This window comes from Chaetomium strumarium, assembly GCF_033439665.1.
Source record: "Chaetomium strumarium strain CBS 333.67 chromosome Unknown B0T15scaffold_3, whole genome shotgun sequence".
NCBI classification, from domain to species: Eukaryota; Fungi; Ascomycota; class Sordariomycetes; order Sordariales; family Chaetomiaceae; genus Chaetomium; species Chaetomium strumarium.
The window spans coordinates 3057491-3074048 of record NW_026944431.1 but is presented as its reverse complement, the minus strand read 5'-3'; the positions used below and the strand labels follow the sequence as shown (position 1 = coordinate 3074048).

The 16558-nt window shown below is 54.9% G+C and overlaps 5 protein-coding genes and 2 non-coding genes across 7 annotated transcripts; 4 read left to right on the top strand and 3 right to left on the bottom strand.

Annotated features, from left to right (window-relative positions):
* Positions 1 to 62: 62 nt before the first annotated feature.
* On the top strand, positions 63 to 3080 carry B0T15DRAFT_168412 (abc transporter). The gene has a single exon (XM_062862195.1). The coding sequence runs from the start codon at positions 442 to 444 to the stop codon at positions 2908 to 2910; it is 2469 nt and encodes an 822-aa protein (XP_062723028.1). The 5' UTR covers positions 63 to 441; the 3' UTR covers positions 2911 to 3080.
* Positions 3081 to 3148: 68 nt separating this feature from the next.
* Positions 3149 to 4774, bottom strand: B0T15DRAFT_553735 (uncharacterized protein; the record flags this gene model as incomplete). The annotated part of the gene is made up of 3 exons (XM_062870332.1): positions 4170 to 4774; positions 3363 to 4110; positions 3149 to 3234 (listed from the first exon to the last, which is right to left on the bottom strand). The coding sequence occupies exons 1-3, from the start codon at positions 4521 to 4523 to the stop codon at positions 3149 to 3151; spliced, it is 1188 nt and encodes a 395-aa protein (XP_062723027.1). The 5' UTR covers positions 4524 to 4774.
* Positions 4775 to 4941: 167 nt separating this feature from the next.
* B0T15DRAFT_553729 (uncharacterized protein) lies at positions 4942 to 6685 on the top strand. Its single transcript, XM_062870331.1, has one exon. It carries the CDS (start codon positions 5206 to 5208, stop codon positions 6547 to 6549), a length of 1344 nt encoding a protein of 447 aa, XP_062723026.1. The 5' UTR covers positions 4942 to 5205; the 3' UTR covers positions 6550 to 6685.
* Positions 6686 to 7371: 686 nt separating this feature from the next.
* Positions 7372 to 8585, top strand: B0T15DRAFT_529713 (thioredoxin-like protein). Its single transcript, XM_062869124.1, has 3 exons — positions 7372 to 7682; positions 7784 to 7888; positions 7982 to 8585. The coding sequence occupies exons 1-3, from the start codon at positions 7558 to 7560 to the stop codon at positions 8229 to 8231; spliced, it is 480 nt and encodes a 159-aa protein (XP_062723025.1). The 5' UTR covers positions 7372 to 7557; the 3' UTR covers positions 8232 to 8585.
* A 180-nt stretch (positions 8586 to 8765) lies between these two features.
* On the bottom strand, positions 8766 to 8857 carry B0T15DRAFT_t89. The gene has a single exon. It is a non-coding gene; the product is annotated as a tRNA-Pro (tRNA).
* A 2904-nt stretch (positions 8858 to 11761) lies between these two features.
* B0T15DRAFT_t97 lies at positions 11762 to 11853 on the top strand. The gene has a single exon. It is a non-coding gene; the product is annotated as a tRNA-Pro (tRNA).
* A 26-nt stretch (positions 11854 to 11879) lies between these two features.
* On the bottom strand, positions 11880 to 13324 carry B0T15DRAFT_168329 (uncharacterized protein). Its single transcript, XM_062862194.1, has 3 exons — positions 13285 to 13324; positions 12231 to 13202; positions 11880 to 12123 (listed from the first exon to the last, which is right to left on the bottom strand). Exons 2-3 carry the CDS (start codon positions 12900 to 12902, stop codon positions 12013 to 12015), a joined length of 783 nt encoding a protein of 260 aa, XP_062723024.1. The 5' UTR covers positions 12903 to 13202; positions 13285 to 13324; the 3' UTR covers positions 11880 to 12012.
* Positions 13325 to 16558: the final 3234 nt, after the last annotated feature.

Genomic DNA, 16558 nt, shown 5'->3' with positions numbered 1-16558 from the left:
AAATGGAATGTATATTCCTTTCTGAATTGACGGCTGCGTGCAACGCGTTCGGTACATCCATGGGATGGTGGACCCCACTGGCCATGACCCTGGCCAGTACCTGACCCACTGTGAAATCTTTTGCCTGTCACCTCCGTACGTTAGGGTGGCTGAGAGATTTAACCCCTGACGGGACCCTCCAAATGAACACAGGGCGACCCTGGTCGAAGGGTTTGGCAGGGGCACGATCATACCGAAAGCTGAGTCACTCGGCGATACAAACACAGCCATTTCGATGCAGCCAGGATTTGCTTTTCTTTTGCCACGCGGCTTTCTTTATAATTACGCGGGTGGCCGAAGATGGATGGCCGAAAGATGGATGGCCGAAAGATGGATGGCCGAAAGATGGATGGCCACACCACCACGCAGTTCTTGGCATGATTTGATAACATTTGCTGCATCATGGCACTGGTGTCCGTTATCCGCCTGTCTCGGCTCCTGCATGTCGCGTCGACAATCTCGGTCTTGTTCTTTGTTTTTGTTTCCTTTCTCTTCCACTACGGCAAGACAAATTACGATGCCTGCGCGATACTGCGAAAGAACGTGCTGAGGACGGCCGTTGTTGGCCTCATCGCGGGAGCATATGGCGCCGAGAGCGTCCTGGTCGCCCTACGGGGCGATGGCCTTGGGATAAATCAGGAGCATTCAGTTGCCGCTGCCTACTATGCCGTGGCCTGGACTGCTGTCTGTCTTGGGCGGCGACTTGTGGTAGCGGAACTTTTCGGCCTCGCGACACTTTCACTTCTCTCTGGCGTTCCGTCATTAACAATTGAGGCTGCAGCAGGAGGGCGAAGCAAAGAGGAAACGGCACTGCTGACCCTCCCGTTCATCCGGCTGCTGCTCGTTGTCTGCTCGTTTGCTGACTGCCTCTCTCGATTCGCCTGGCGCAAACAAAAAAATGGCATCGTGGAAGAGGAAACTCCCTTTCTCAGTGACAGCACCGACAGCCAATCCTACGGCACGGATCGACTATCCGTCGGCACCGACTCGACCTCGGACTCCAGCGGGGATGGCCAAGATGATGCCGAAGATGATGATGACGACGACGACGACGACGGACAAGATGTCCGAACTACGCAACTCCGCAGAAGCGGCAGCTGGACGGTCTACCTCAAACACTTCAAAATCTTCCTCCCGTACCTTATACCTAGGAACGACGTCAAGGTCCAGGCATGCCTGTTTGCGTCCCTCCTCTGCCTCATCGGCAATCGGATTCTCAACATTCTCGTCCCCGCACAGCTAGGCCGCATCACCGACAAGCTCCTCACCCGCCAGCTCCCGTACGCCGATCTTGCCTTCTATCTCCTCCTAACGCTCCTGCACGACAGCTCAGGCTTGGGCATGATCCAGGCTCTCGCCAAGATCCCAGTCGAGCAGTTCTCGTACCGGCGGCTCACCAACGCGGCCTTTGCGCACGTCATGTCCCTGGCCATGGAGTTCCACGCCGATCGTGACTCGGCCGAGGTGATGAAGGCAGTGGAACAGGGCGGCGCGCTGACGCGGGTGCTCGAGACGGCGGTGCTGGAGATGCTTCCTACCGTGGTGGACATGGCCGTCGCCTTCGTGCTGCTATACGCCAAGTTCAACTCGGCCGTGGCGCTGTGCATGTTGACGGCGTCGCTTGCCTTTTTTGCCGTCGAGGTGGTCACATCTAGCTGGAACGTTGACAACCGACGTCGCGTCACGGGCGCCGAGCGCCGGGAAGCGAGGGTCATGCACCAGGCCGTCCAGGGTTGGGTTACCGTCTCGGCGTTTAACATGTTCGCCCACGAGCGGCTGCGATTTGGTCGCGCCGTAGACAAGCACCTTGCGGCGAAGAGGGACTGGTCGCAGTGGGACGCGTATATCACGGCGCTCAGTGAGGGGCTCATTCCCGTCACATTCTTCGCCTTGGCCTGCCTTGTCGCGAACGAGGTGCATGCAGGGAGGGCGTCGCCGGGCGACTTTGTTTTCCTGATCCAGTACTGGGATTTTCTGATCTGGCCCATCCGGCTCCTCTCGCACGAATACCGCTATCTCATGTCGGACCTTATCGACGCCGAGCGGCTGCTCGACCTGCTTAGTACGGAGCCGACTGTCGCCGACAAGGAGGGCGCACCACCGTTAGGCTCCGTTGAAGGGAGGGTGGAGTTCGACCACGTCGAGTTCGCCTACGGCGATAAGCGACAAGCGATCCGCGATGTCAGTATTCTTGCGCGCCCTGGGGAGACTGTCGCACTGGTGGGCACGACGGGCGCGGGCAAATCCACGCTTGTGAAGTTGCTGCTGCGGTACTACGACGTCAACGGCGGCAGTGTCCGCATCGACGGGCAAGATGTGCGCGACGTTACGCAAGGTTCCCTACGAGACGCCATCGGCGTCGTGCCGCAGGATCCCCTACTCTTCAACGCTTCCATCATGGAGAACCTCCGGTACGGGCGCCTCTCTGCCTCGGACGAGGAAGTCTACGAGGCGTGCCGCGCGGCCGCCATCCACGACAAAATCCTCTCCTTCGCCCAAGGGTACGCTACGAAAGTCGGCGAGCAGGGCGTCAAGCTGTCGGGCGGCGAGGTGCAGCGGCTGGCCATCGCGCGTGTCTTCCTCAAGGACCCGCCCATCCTGGTGCTCGATGAGGCGACGAGCGCGGTTGACACGGGGACCGAGGCCGAGATCCAGGCGGCGCTGCGGCGCGTCAGCAGGAAGCGCACGACGTTTGTGGTCGCACACCGGCTGTCGACTGTGGTGCGCGCGGACCAGATCCTCGTACTGGAAGATGGTGTGATCGTGGAAAGGGGCAGGCACCAGGAGCTGCTGGACAAGCGGGGGAGGTATGCTGCCTTGTGGCGGAAGCAGCTTGGTGGCACTGACGAGGATCCCCTGCTCGATGCCTAAACTTCGTGATTTGTTATATTACTGTTAGACTGGGTGTAGAAGGCGTTCCTATCATTGGATCCAAGGTACTGCACTCCAACCATTACTGGATTCCGCAGAGTCGTAGCAGACTCTTGGAGCATATGCGAGAGGGCTCGTTTCGAAGATACGTAGCATTTCGGGGTTGACACGATGACGCCGCTCCGACCAGAAAGCTCACGCACAAGCTCGGACGCGGCGGCAGAGGCAGCCCCCCCCCCTAAGACCTCGACGGGACGAGCAGGTATTTCGCCCCTCGCGACACCATCCATCGTAGGATGGAACGGCCGATGCCGCCGAGACCGCCTGCCACGAGGTATGTAGCATTCTCGTCAAAGATCCAAGTTCTCCGCCTTATCAGGTGTTTCTGGTTGTGTGTCTTGTGTCAGTACCTACTTAACGTAGCCAACTCTACCAGTCCTGGTGTCTCATACTTCCCTGGACATTCGTTGACGGATCGATTCGGATCACGATCCGGCCTGTATTCTTCCCACTCGCGAGATAGCGAAACGCATCCTCCACCGCGTCCACGTCGCAGGCATCCAGGGGTCTCGGCGCCCGGATGCTTCCCTCCCTGGCGAGATCCATCGTCTTCTGCAGAAGCTTGTGTGCCAGCTCCTTCCTCTTCATGTCCTTGACGATGTGGTGCAGGTCGACGCCCGCGAACAGGGCATTCTTCGCGAAGCAAGCCATGGGCAGCGACGCGTTGGCGTTGATATCGGCCTTGCCGATCTCGACCATCCTTCCGCACGGAGCAATGCAATCCCACGAGGCACGCAAGGATTCGCCTGCCAGCGAGTTCAGCACAACGTCGACCCCAAACCCCTTCGTCATCCGCATGGCCCCTCGGGCAAAGCTGGTGTCTCGGCTGTAAAAGATGTGATCGGCGGGGACGCCGTACAGGTCCATGAGGAGCTGCTTTTTGTGGTCGTATCCCACCGTCGCAAAGACCTCGGCCCCGACCATCTGCGCGATCTGCACGGCCACCTGGCCCGTGCCGCCCGACGCCGAATGGATCAAGACTTTCTCGCCCTTCTGGAGGCGCGTGACCTCGATGAGCGGCTGCAGCGCGGTCATGCCCGGTATGATGACGGCGCAAGGGTCTTCGAACGACACGGCGTCCGGGATCTTGGCCGTGGTCCATTCGTGCGCCCGGGGGTAGGTCTTCATGTCGTCTGTGGTCTGCATGCAGACACGGTCCCCGACCTGGACCGACCGAACCTCGTCCCAACTCTTGTCACGATGCCTGCGCAGTCCGCGCCGAAATCGTCTTCATCCTCCAAGCGGCCGAGGGCAAGAAACACATCGCGGAAGCCGACACCCCACACCTTGGCTTCCACCTCGACGTCTGTCGGGCCCAGCTCGTCATAGTAGGCGGGGTCTTCTCGAAACTGCAGCGTCTCGAGCTGGCCCCGGGTTTGGATGGCCAGTGTGAGCGGCGGCCCTGGCAGCCACGGCTCGGTAATGGCTTCCGGTACTAGAGACGAAGTGAGGTCTTTGTTGGCATCTACATCGTCCACTAGCCGCCCCGTCAAGATCTGGCTGTCCACATCCAATTCTTCGTCTTCTTTATCAGCCAATATGCCCTTTACCATACACCTCTATACGAAGGTTGCAATGGGTTAGAGGACGCTGGAATCGTGCAAGTCAGAGGAGAAGAGAGAGAGCAGAGCGGAGATGGCAGATTCGGCGCCAGCTGCGGCACTGTGAGCTCTCTTTGTCTCGTCTGTAGTTCCATTTCATAACGCAAACAGATGACCTCAGTTCTAACTAATGCAACATTCTTACTCTTTCAAGTCTACGGGAGTCGGGAGCTTTTTAACGGATCAAAGGCACGCAATCAGACCAACTAGATTCTACTAATATATATGTTAGAGATATCCAGAGAAGCACTTGACATGAATTACGTTTCGCGCGTTCTAATCCAAACACTAAGCTACACTTGTAGTCTGTCACTATGCTGCTTAGGTAAGGTACGTTGGGAGAAACCGAAAACCAAATATACAACCAACCACACGGTAAGCAATCACAATAAAACAGCTTCGTGCTTCCTTTTTCCACTTGCGTGGATTTAGTTACTGATTAATCAATAAATCACATACAAGGCCTCATGTGCGTCATATAACCATGATTGGTCCGCTGCGAATCCTTCAGGCGTGTGGCCACAAGTCCTCAGACCCGCAACAAATCCAACAGCTCACGCTCGTTCAATCAGTCCTCTAATCATCTACGACTCCTACCTAAACGGCGAGAGTCCTGGTCTTCGTCTCCGTAATCATGGCCACCCTAGGCCCCTCGGCAGAAGACTTCCTCAACGACGCGCGCTTCCACCGCACCTTCACACTTCCTGCGGACCCGTCGCACGGCCGACCCCGCCCCTTCACCATCAAATACGCCGACTATGGATATCACAACAACAACCATAACACAGCCCATCCGGAGGAGGAGGAGGAGGAGCAGGAGAAGGCGGAGCGCGTCCTGCTCTTCTTCAGCCCGCTGATGGGCTCCCGCCTGCTGCATATCTGCAAGGACGCGCTCGCGCGCCGGCACCGCATCCGCATCATCAACCCGGACCGGCCGGGGATCGGCGGCACCGACGCCGCGCCCGCGGGGGACAGGCTGGCGCTGTGGCGCGACGCCCTCCCGGCTTTGCTGGCCCACCTGCACATCCGGCACCTGCACGCCGTGGCCGCCCACTCGGGCGGGACCGTGTACGCGCTGGACTTTGTGCTGCACCACCCGGAGTTCCTCCTCCTGCCGCCGCCGTCAGGTCCAGGCCCAGGCATAGGCCCTTCTCAACAAAGGCTCGCGACGACGGTACTGGCCCTCGGCGCGCCCTGGATCCTCCCCGCCCACTCGGGCTCCCTCCCGCTCTCCCTCGCTCAGAACCTGCTCCCCGCCGCGGCCGTCCGCCAGGCCGACAAGCTCGCCGCGTTTGTCAACAACCACCTCGGCCCGGCCGTGGGCTCGTCCATTGGCTTTGCGGCGCGCCTGATGCCGAATCGGCGGCAGCAGCAGCCTCAGCAGTGCCAGGAGCAAGGGCAGGACGGTGCCAATTTGGATGATGAGAGGGCACTCGGGGGACGACGGCCTGAGCAACGAGGTGTTGTTGTTGACGACGGCGTGCGGTTCGAAGAGAAGATTGTCTGGCCGGCGCTGATGCGGCGGGTGTACGACGAGGGCGTGGCCGGGCTGGGCGAGGACGCCGTGCTCTTTCTGCAGAAGGCGCAGGGGGCTAGGGCTGGGACTGGGGCTGGGGATGGGACTGGGGCGGGACCGCCAGGAGGGTGGGGGGACTGGGGTGACTATGACACTTTGGTGGTTAGGTTGCGGGAGGTCATCAGGCGAGAGGGGAGGCGGCTGCGGGTGAGGGTGTACTATGCTGAGAAGGACGTGGTGGTGCGGGACGGAGGGACCGAGTCGGACGGGGCCAGGTGGTTTGATAAGTGCTGGACGGAGGGGGCTGGAAGCGGGGATGCGGAGAGGGATGTGATTGACTACCGAAGTAGGACTGTGGACGGAGCGGACCACGACCATGTGTGGGATCTGCGTTGGGGCGTGGTGCAGGAGGTGTTTGCCGACGTGGGTCAGGTGGCCGAGGAGGGCTCGGGTTCCGGATAGCCTTGGGAAGAGCGGAAAAACAAGTGAGCGATTCGACGATATTTCTCGAGCGAGTTAGGTTGATAAAAGTCCTAGCTTCCTAAGAATCACTCTATTCTCTTGGATCAGTTGGTTTCCCCTGTCAAGCTTTGAGGAAAACGTCCCAGATACAGTCTGTGCTAATATTGATGCTTGTGATGTCTCTAGGCATGATAAATCTTCAAGAGCCATGCAGAGCGCAGACGTTAACTTAGCGGTAACGGCAACCTCGTTCTTTGAGGTATGACCCAGACCATAGGTACCTACGTAAAGTTAGATGCCCGGAAGTAAAATAGGTAGGTGAGGATTGAGAATGTTAACGCTGACTGGAACAGTCTCGGACTCCCGGACCCTCGGTGTGATGGTCATTTTATTAGGCGAAGGGCGTTACCAAGCGTACCAGGTAGTCCTCGGCTCTGAAGTGGCCACAGGCCGCATGACTAGTACTTCTCATTCAACATGAGTGTCCCAATCTCTAAATCAATACTAGTTAGATGTTGAGAACGCCGGGGATATTTCGAAATTCACGGCGATGGCCTGGGATCTTGGGAAAATTATGGCCTGCCAATAACGGTAGGGTCGGTCAGAATACCTTACATGATGAGAAATCATTAAAGGAGTGCTCCTATGTTCACCGGTGGCAAGCTTACCAATGGGGCACTGCAACAGGCATAATCGGACGGGATGGTACACGTGTATGCGTATCCGTACGGTATTCAGGGTCTGTACGGAGTAGTACGGATAGTGTACTCTAATACAGAGTACTCATCCAGCAAGGTTCCAGAGGCCGTTCCTGAACCGCCCCGAAGACGGAAAGTGGGGAACGTCGCTCGCGTCATCGTGCGCACTGACAAATCCGCGGACCGGGCCCTGAAATTATTACATCATTTGTCCAGAATAATCCGATGGGTGGCCCGCGACTTCTCTTGACAGCTGAGCCCTTAATAAACACTCACGTTTCGCCGCTCTGCAACCCCCACTTCGTTCCCAATGTACACCAGATCACTACCCCGCGCCTTCAGAGCCTTTCGAGGAACCACATCAACAGCTAATCCGATCATCACGAGGCTATTCACAACTAGCTCATCCAAAATGACTGTCCACAACATCGCTACGTGAGTCGCAAACCGCCTGTTCCTGGACGCGGGGGCGGACTTGCACCCCTCGCTACGGTTGTTTTCCCCTGAGATGTTTGCTAACGCAGTCTTGCCTACAGGATGGAGCAGTTCAAGGAGACGATTGCTAAGAACCCGGTCGTCCTCCTCGACGCGTTCGCCACATGGTGTGGCCCTTGCAAAGCCATTGCTCCTCAGGTCGCCAGGTGCGCACACATGTCCCGGCTTCGGCCAGTTCTCCTACAGGAATGGGAAGCAAAAATTGACTGACATTGTCTCTCGTCTTCTCTTTCGGACAGATGGGCCGAGGAGGAAACCTTCAAGGACAAGATCTACTTCGCCAAGTTTGACGTCGACGCCGTGCCCGACGTCGCGCAGGAGCTTGGCATCCGTGCCATGCCTACCTTCATCGTCTTCAAGGACGGCGAGAAGGTCGACGAGCTTCTGGGCGCCAACCCTCCAGCACTCTTCAAGCTGATCGAGAAGTACAACCCCGCAGAGGCCGAGACGACCGAGAAAAGCGAGAACAAGAGTGAGACCGCCGAGTAGGGGAGACGTCTCTGGAAGTATCTCTGGAAGAGAGGATAAGCCCGTCTACAGAAAGGGCCCAGGGGAGGATGGTCATTGATGGATGCCCATGTGATTTTGCGGCGCCAAGGGTACCAAGGCCGGATCAGCACTGCGCTTTTTAAGTGCTTGATGATCTTCCAACGCAAACGACGACGTTGATACCAGTAGGATTGGGGGGAAAAGAATTAATTCATTAAAATTGGACCATCCTAGGCCAAGGCCTGCTTTGTGGTGAATTGAGCCGGTTCGATTCGCAGGAGTTTAATAACAACAGGATGACCCTGCTCCTGATAAATCAACGGATAAAAATATACAAAATAGGTTTGTTTGCAGTTGTTTCTGACTGCTGCGACGCTTCAGAATCTACCTGGGGAACCGGCCGCTGCCTTTCACGACCTGAGACAAACGGCAGATCCCAAAGCACTATGGCATTCATTGTTGACCACCGAAACCGGAACAAAAAATTGAAGAGGGAGAGATAGAGACCGGACGCAATACACACCAAAAAGATTCGGGGCCACCCGGGGATCGAACCCGGGACCTCTCGCAACAATGCTTCGGGTTGGGAGCCCTAAGCGAGAATCATACCACTAGACCAGCGGCCCTTGAAAGCATATCTTCAAATATGGTGGGGCATAACATGATAAAGCGGCTTCTCAGAACTGCCTACCACATCAACCTCCCAGACATGCCTCCAGCAGCGACATTGCGAGGCTATGGAAGGAAGAATATAGGCTCGACGTTTATGGTACCAAGGCTATCTGTATATGTGATGCCTAAAGAGTCATACTATTCTTTGAAGCCACCTTGTGTCAAACAATGCTCTCGTATGATAGTTTGTCGGACCCAGTGATAACAAGGAGGTGGTCTCGACTCCTCGAGTATACCTATCGCTTATCATTTATGGCTGCCCGTCTGAAAAGAGCTGAGATAGAGCCAGACGTACCAAAGAGGATAAGTGTTGTTATGCTATCCGAGTTCCTATGTTGTACAGATATACCATGTAAATTTGAGCATACCTACGTACCTAGGTATGTGGTCGCCTCACCCATCTGAGGCCCTATTCGTCGTGTCCTTCCGGCTGCTAAATTAGGCTATATGGTTGGGTACTCGGGGGAGTCATTGCACAGCTGTGCGAGCATCATTGTACATGTTCCATAGGAATCCCGATCATGAGATGCGGTTCAGAACTTCAGGGCGTTCACGACTCGAGTCTCGGCCAACACATTTACAGAGTACAGACCCCCAAGTCCCCAATCCATGCAGAATTCCGCGAGCCTGGGTACACAGGCTCAACTATTACCCACCAGACTCCTCAATAAGTGATCGTTGCAGTATGGCAGTATCTGTGGCGAAGTGAACTGCGAGGCTGTGTTCAGCGGAAACCCACAGAGCTGTCTCGGAGCAACGACAGTTTGTGTTGCTCGTCACAACTTGTGTTGTTCGTTAAGATCAGCCTGACGGACAGCCTTACATGCAGTGGTATATCGAGAGCTACACATATGCTCGCTCGCGGGACAACACATGACAAGCATGTCGGAAAAGCGTGGCATTAAGCTGTTGTTGGTGAACGCAAGGTGACAGGGCGGAAATGAGCATATAAGGAGGTCTGCCGCCTCCAGTCTGCGGTTGTTCTCTGGTGATTGGGAATCCGCTACTGCTCGTCCGCTCTTGTCCTGCACTCGGCATATTCATATTGTCCAGATCCGGGCTTCGACTTCACATCATCCGTTCTGATTAATATCTCAACCTCCCTTGCTCTCGAACTATTTAGAGCACGTTGCCTCGACGTGCATCCTAGCGACCATGGCAGATCCGTACTATCCAGGCTGGTACGAGCAAAATTCCGCTTTTAGACCCCCTGAGTCTTACGATGCATCAACATTTCAATACCCCAATAACGCGTACACCCAGGAATATAATGGCAGTGACAGTTAGTGGCATCCTATAGTTTTAAGCACCCTGGTTCGCCGCTATATTATTAGTATAGTCGTGTATCTGCTTACCTGGATGCAGCCTCAGACTCTCCACGTCTCGTCCCGGTTCCTATTCATGAACTCTTTGCCCACTTGTCTGCCTCACCGGAGATGGTCAGTCGCGACTGGGTGGGACTCTCAGTCTCAGCCCGGTGCATCGACCACAACGGATACCTGATCGGGTGTGAGAACATCCGGCTCCATCACTTCGAGGGTATCGTTCCTGTCTCGGACCCATATATGGACCCGTATATTGGCTGTGACGGTGTGCTATATGTTGAACCCGCTCATCGCACCCCCTCCACCAACGACGACGACGGAATTGTGGTAGCGTACGTTGACCCAATGAAGATCACGCTGACTTCACCGCCCCCAGTCGCCAGCCCCAGTTCCAGTTCTAGGCCCAGCACGTCCCCCGAAGCGTTAGTGTCCCCTGCGAGCTCCCACGTAAGCAAAAACCCCCGGGCCTTTGGCATCTTGCCATATAATACGGACCCTCCCCCCCAGCCCGGAAGCCCCATCATGCCTACCCGCCCTAACGCAACCTCAACACACAGTTCTCCCTGATAACGATTCCCTGCGCCGAATCCGCGCCGCGGCCGTCCGCTACCAGGCGGCGATGATACCGCCCACGGTCCAGCCGCGTCCTCACCATCCGCACTCCTTCAACAACCACGGGGCCGTCCTCAACCCGGGACCACCGCCGCCGTTGATCGAACACCCACTCAGGCCTGAAAGCGAGGGGCCGTGGGTGCCTGGGCAGCCGCTGGGTCCCGCGCACATATCACCAACAAATACGATCGCTCCTCCCCGGATGTCGTGTACCATGATCCGACACAGCCCGTGCCTTAGGGGGCAAGAATAGGCAGTTCAAAGCGGCGCGGTATCATCCAAGAAAGGAGCCTCGCCGGCGTTGAAGGATAAAGATTTATTGTACATACGAGATCGCAAGCAACGACAAGAAAAGAGTGGCGGCTTACTTTACGAGTCCAACATTAGCAACTACCTAGGTACTATGCCTATGTCATATGCCACTGACCACCCCAAGCAAACCCCATCGCATTCGCATGGCACACACAGCCTGGTGATGAATCCTGCTGCCGTTGACGATAATGGTAAAGCCCTCAAGACATGGTCTGATAACGTGGTAGTTGGTAACCGCCATTTTCATCCACCCTTCCTGGCCTTCGATCTTAATCTCAACCCAGAAACCCATAGTACCTACAGCGGGTTGAATTTTTTCCAACTACGGTATCGATATAGCAGGCAGCGCCAATATCTGCTCCGGCACAGACTCTTATCGTATATGGCTCCCTAGGGCGATAGTTATAGTCGAGGATTATTTGACGCAAGGTAGCTTCAAAGAATGATATAACTCTTTAGGCATCACATATACAGATAGCCTTGGTACCATAAACGTCGAGCCTATATTCTTCCTTCCATAGCCTCGCAATGTCGCTGCTGGAGGCATGTCTGGGAGGTTGATGTGGTAGGCAGTTCTGAGAAGCCGCTTTATCATGTTATGCTTTCAAGGGCCGCTGGTCTAGTGGTATGATTCTCGCTTAGGGCTCCCAACCCGAAGCATTGTTGCGAGAGGTCCCGGGTTCGCCTCTCTTCCTCGGTCAGGTTCGACGTGACATATTGGAACGCAGAGTGTCGCATATGTTGTACAAAGTCCCTCCCGCCCTTCGATAGTGCCGATACCGGAACAGAGGGTTGTGGTGACCAGTAGGTACTGTATCAACGCCGAGTTGGCGATCTCTTCACCTCTGGATCGGTCCCTTTCAAGCATCTATGCTTTCCGGACTAATGACGTCTAGCTGATCCGTTGGAGGCAGCGCTGAGTCGCCGCTGACCATGGCCTGTTGGGCGGTAATGGGCTCCGACGATTTTTGCTGCAAAAGAGCTGTGTGTCAGCTCTCCGTGTCTGCAGTGCTCTACAACCCAGTCAAGACTCAAGGCCTCAAGGGTTCCCGGCGAGAAACAGAACATTGGAACTCACAGTTCGGCCGTCAACGCTGCCCTCCTCTCTCAAACTTGGACTCGGAAATCTTGAACTTCCAGCTCGCGCTTGTCTCCGGGAATCGCGCCCATTCACCTTCAGGAAGAGGAAAGCACCGTGGAGGAGAGTGGAGCTGGAATCCATGACGATGGTGGTCTTTGCGCATCTCGTAACCCGATGGCCGTCAAGATCGTAGATCTTGAAATCGTATACCGGCTGGCCCTTGTCTTTGTAGGCACTCAGGTCGTTGCTGGCCTTGACCACGAACGAAGTGCCCGCATCTCCTCGCTCTGGCGAAGACTGTGCATCAGCCTCACTCCTCGGCAAACAGAGTGCGCTCCGTCTGTGAAGAGCCCGGCACAGTGGAGCGCCGCTTGCTAGGCCCGGCACCCTCGACATCGCTCGACCCGGGAGCATGGCTCTTTCGCTTCGGGCGGGGGTGGCAGCCGGTTCGTCATGCCGAGGCTCGCCAACCTCCATAACCTCGTCCTCTCCGGAATCCTGCTTCATGACGTCCTCCCCCATCTCCTCCATCTCCTCCTCCATCTGCTCCTCCTCGCCACCATCCTTGTAGTCGTCGTCCTCATAGGCCTCGTCCTCGACCCCGGCTGCGGAGGTGAAGAGGCCCGCGTGTTTCAGCTCGACAAAGGCCTTATCCAACATCTGATGCATCTCGGCATCGTTCTCCGGGATATCTAAGGTCCGTGGCGGCTTTGTTGGCGACGCTTGTTCCTTGTGTTATCCTGGGGATACACCGCCTGACCGTTCGGCGAGGTGAGTTTTGGTATTCATCGAGGATCCGATAGTCGACAATATGAATGATGGTCCGAAGTTTCTCCTTTCATCTTTTCTCCTACTCTGTTCTCTCCTTTTCTAGCTCCCGCTGCTTTTTTATTCCTTCCTGTCTTTAACCCTTTTCTGTTAGGAGTAGGATCAGCTTCTGAACGTTCTTAAGCCGTCGCTGCCATGTCACTACGTTGGGGTTAGAGACGGGTGGCGTGCTTATATCAAAGCCGACAAGATTGAACAAGAGGCGGATGCAAAAGCGACTTACCATAATTTCGCGGGTCGGGTTGGTACCGCCTATTATCAGTATCCTTGTTGCTATAAGAAGCCATTATTGTTGGTGTTTGGTCGAGAAGTATGAGGATCAGGCTTGGACGGGCAGGATTCTGTACGAGAAGAAAATGGGTATAGGTTGAGTGTTCGGGTCTAGGGCTGGCGATGTGGATGGATGGAAGGGAGTTTGCTCTGCCAGGATCCCAACAAGTTTTCAATCCGATAGGTACTTAGGGTCCTCTCCCTTGGGCTTGACACCGGCCATGTATTTGCGGTCTGCCTAGCCTTGGGACGCAATCGCGGGTCCGCGTATCTCAGCCAGCTGTGCGCCGATTATGTGAGTTGTCTGACGTGAAAAAGACAAGGGGTGGTAGCGTGGAACAGCGTACCTTGGCCTTCAGGTCGGGGGTCAGGTCCATGGCCGACAGGATGTCGACCACCCCTTAATTAGGGCCGAGTCCTGAACCTGATCTCTCCGAATCGTATGACGGATAAACCTCAAATGGGCGTTTTGGTCGCTTGCTTCCTTGGCAGCGGTTGCGCGGCGTTCGGAAAGAGAGCTCGTACCTATGGAGGTTGACATTATTAGCGGTTCGGGCGTGATGAGAATTGACTTTCTTTACCCCTGCTCTGTTTCCCAGGAATTGACGGAATGTCTCAGTGACGGATGAGATGCGAAATTCTTGAGTTGTACAGTTCGGATCGGATCAAATAACGTATCTTATAAGCGAGCGAGACATATAAGCGAGCGAGACACTCTCCACCACTCTATAACAACTATCCTCAATTGCAACGCAACAACACTAGGAACCAACTACAATTACATCAGAGACAGCTGAATCAGACCCTTCTACAACCTCCTGGCACGTACGGGCATTATGGCCAGGCTTGCCGCACACACCACAGCACCGAACCTTCGTACGAGCCCCCCCTGCACCACCACTATCCTGCTCCTTTTCTTGCGCCACCTCCCCAACCACGGCCTTCTGGTCCAGTTGATCCTTTACATCTTGTACTGCAAGCGATCCTCTAAGCTGTACGCGTGTTCTTTTGGCTCTCCGGCGCTTGCTTAGCGCCTCGTTAGCCTTACGGAGCGAAGACACCTCTGCCTGAAGGAGGGCCACCTGGTGCATTACAGCCATCGTACCCTTGGTAAGCTGGTCCACAGCAGCCAACATCGAAGTTGGGGAGCTATTTTGATGGTTGGCAATACGAGTCTTGATGAGCGTTGACTGCGAGTTGGCTTCTCGAGGGTTGTATGGCGTCTGGAATACCCAAGGTTGTAGTATGCTGGCCCGCGAGTTCAGGGGCGTTGGTGTACGGAGCTTTACATCTAGCTTAGATAGTACCTTCTCTTGATCGTACGGTACAAGGCCAGCACCTACAAAGCCACCCTGGATATTCTTCCCCGTCATCGAGGCGAAGAAGGCCTCGCGGAAGCTGCAGAGGAACTCGAGCTTGCTCACGTGGTTGATATATGCGCGCATCAAGTCCTCAACCTGGCGACCGTACGCCTGCTTCAGTGGCCCAAAGCAGCTAATATCAAGTGGCTAGAGGAGGTGCGAGGAATGCGGAGGCATACAAAGCGTGATGATGTTATTCTGCTGGCAATAGAGCTCGAATTTGGTCGAGTAGTGGCTGTCGTGGCCGTCGAGGATCAACAGCCGGTACTTGCCCTTTGCCCGGGGCGCTATATGGTAGTCGAAGTGCTTGATCCAATCCAGGCCTACGGCATTAGTCGTCTAGCCGTTGTCGGTAGTTGCGATACGCCAGTCGGCTGGGAGGTTGCACTTGGTGTACCAGTTAGCGAGGTAGTACTGTACGGCCAAGATGATAAACGGAGGGATAGCCCAGCCAAGAGCATTGACTCCCTAGATCACCGTTGCCCACTCGCGGTTGCCAGGCTGGGCCAGCTTTACCTTGCTACGGCCATCAGAGGTCGTAACCACCATGCCCGCGAAGATGATGCCTATCATAAACCCAGTCTCGTCGAAGTTATAGATATCGTCATCTACAATACCGTACTTGGCCTTGGTGTTCCGTACGAGTGCAAACCACTCGCCAATGACCTCTGGATCCTCGCACTTAGCCCTCTGGTAGTCGTATCGACGCGACCAACGTATACGGAGGGCTGGCTGGCGTTTGACGAAGTTATGGGCCCAGAGCTTGCCGACAGGGGGCGCGTCGTGTATACGTAGCAGTTGGTTGGCCATATCTTCTACACCACGGAGTCTTGGTGGAAAAGCTCGCTCGGATAACTCAATTATATACTGAATAAGAGCCTTCTCTTCTAGATCGGTGAGCTTCTGCGAGTTAGCTAGAAGATCGTGTCATATAGCTCGGCCGGTACGTCGGTGGCCGAGGGTTGAAACTGGTACGTTATAGAGCTTGGCCGCGGCTCGGAGGCTCAGTTTCGTGTCATTTTGAAGAGCTTGAAGGGCCAAGATTACCCTAGCTTCCTTTGAAGCGGAAGACATTCTTGGTTATAGGAAAAACGCGCTGTTGGGGGTGGTTGAAGAAGGACGCGTCGTGCCAAGAACTTAGTGTCTCGCTCGCTTATATGTCTCGCTCGCTTATAAGATACGTTAGTGCGAAAGATCTGCTCAATTCGAGCATCGTCTTGAATCGTCCACATTTGGACATTTTCCGTTCAAGTGACACTCCCTAATATTTTAGGCAAGAACCGTCCTTGGAAAGCATAGTAAGAATTAATAAAGGGAGGAAAGAATGATTAATGTAAAGTGGCGAAGGGGAATTAGGAAAGGAACGGGAAATGGAGAGAAAAGGAAAGACCAACATAGAGACGAGAAAATAGAATATTTTCTAATAATAGCCGTTTTCTTGCATTGAATATCCACCCCAACTCCTACGCTCCAAATTTATTCGTCTTGATCTCTCTTGTGTAGGTACCTTAGCAACTTTCGCGATTCCCATACAATGATGTTTTCGGGATGGTTGTTTTCATCAACCTTTTGGTCTTATAATCACAGAGGCATGGACTTCTCAATCTAAGTATTATTTTATCTTTGAAAGTCGGGTCTCTGAAAAATGAAAACGGCTAGCTTGACCCTAGGGGAAATCGAGAGAGTTGGCACTTTTCGGATATGGTTATAAACAACCAGGCTCAAGACTCCGGAGTCAAGAAATTCCATGTTAGCTGCAGAGAGGATGAAAAAGGGGGCGAAGAAGATGAAATTAAGAACAAGGGCACTGTACTAATACCCGAGGAAAGTTTGTTCTATCTCCTGTGATCCGAGTCCAACTGATAT

Bases quoted from the DNA above. Each gene is read 5' to 3' on its own strand.
- B0T15DRAFT_168412 (XM_062862195.1), top strand. From the start codon at position 442: ATGGCACTGGTGTCCGTTATCCGCCTGTCTCGGCTCCTGCATGTCGCG.
- B0T15DRAFT_553729 (XM_062870331.1), top strand. From the start codon at position 5,206: ATGGCCACCCTAGGCCCCTCGGCAGAAGACTTCCTCAACGACGCGCGC.
- B0T15DRAFT_529713 (XM_062869124.1), top strand. From the start codon at position 7,558: ATGTACACCAGATCACTACCCCGCGCCTTCAGAGCCTTTCGAGGAACC. The intron at 7,683-7,783 runs GTGAGTCGCAAA...TCTTGCCTACAG, and splicing joins ACTGTCCACAACATCGCTAC to GATGGAGCAGTTCAAGGAGA. The intron at 7,889-7,981 runs GTGCGCACACAT...TCTTTCGGACAG, and splicing joins ATTGCTCCTCAGGTCGCCAG to ATGGGCCGAGGAGGAAACCT.
- B0T15DRAFT_168329 (XM_062862194.1), bottom strand. From the start codon at position 12,902: ATGCATCAGATGTTGGATAAGGCCTTTGTCGAGCTGAAACACGCGGGC. The intron at 12,124-12,230 runs GTGAGTTCCAAT...GCTCTTTTGCAG, and splicing joins GCAGCGTTGACGGCCGAACT to CAAAAATCGTCGGAGCCCAT.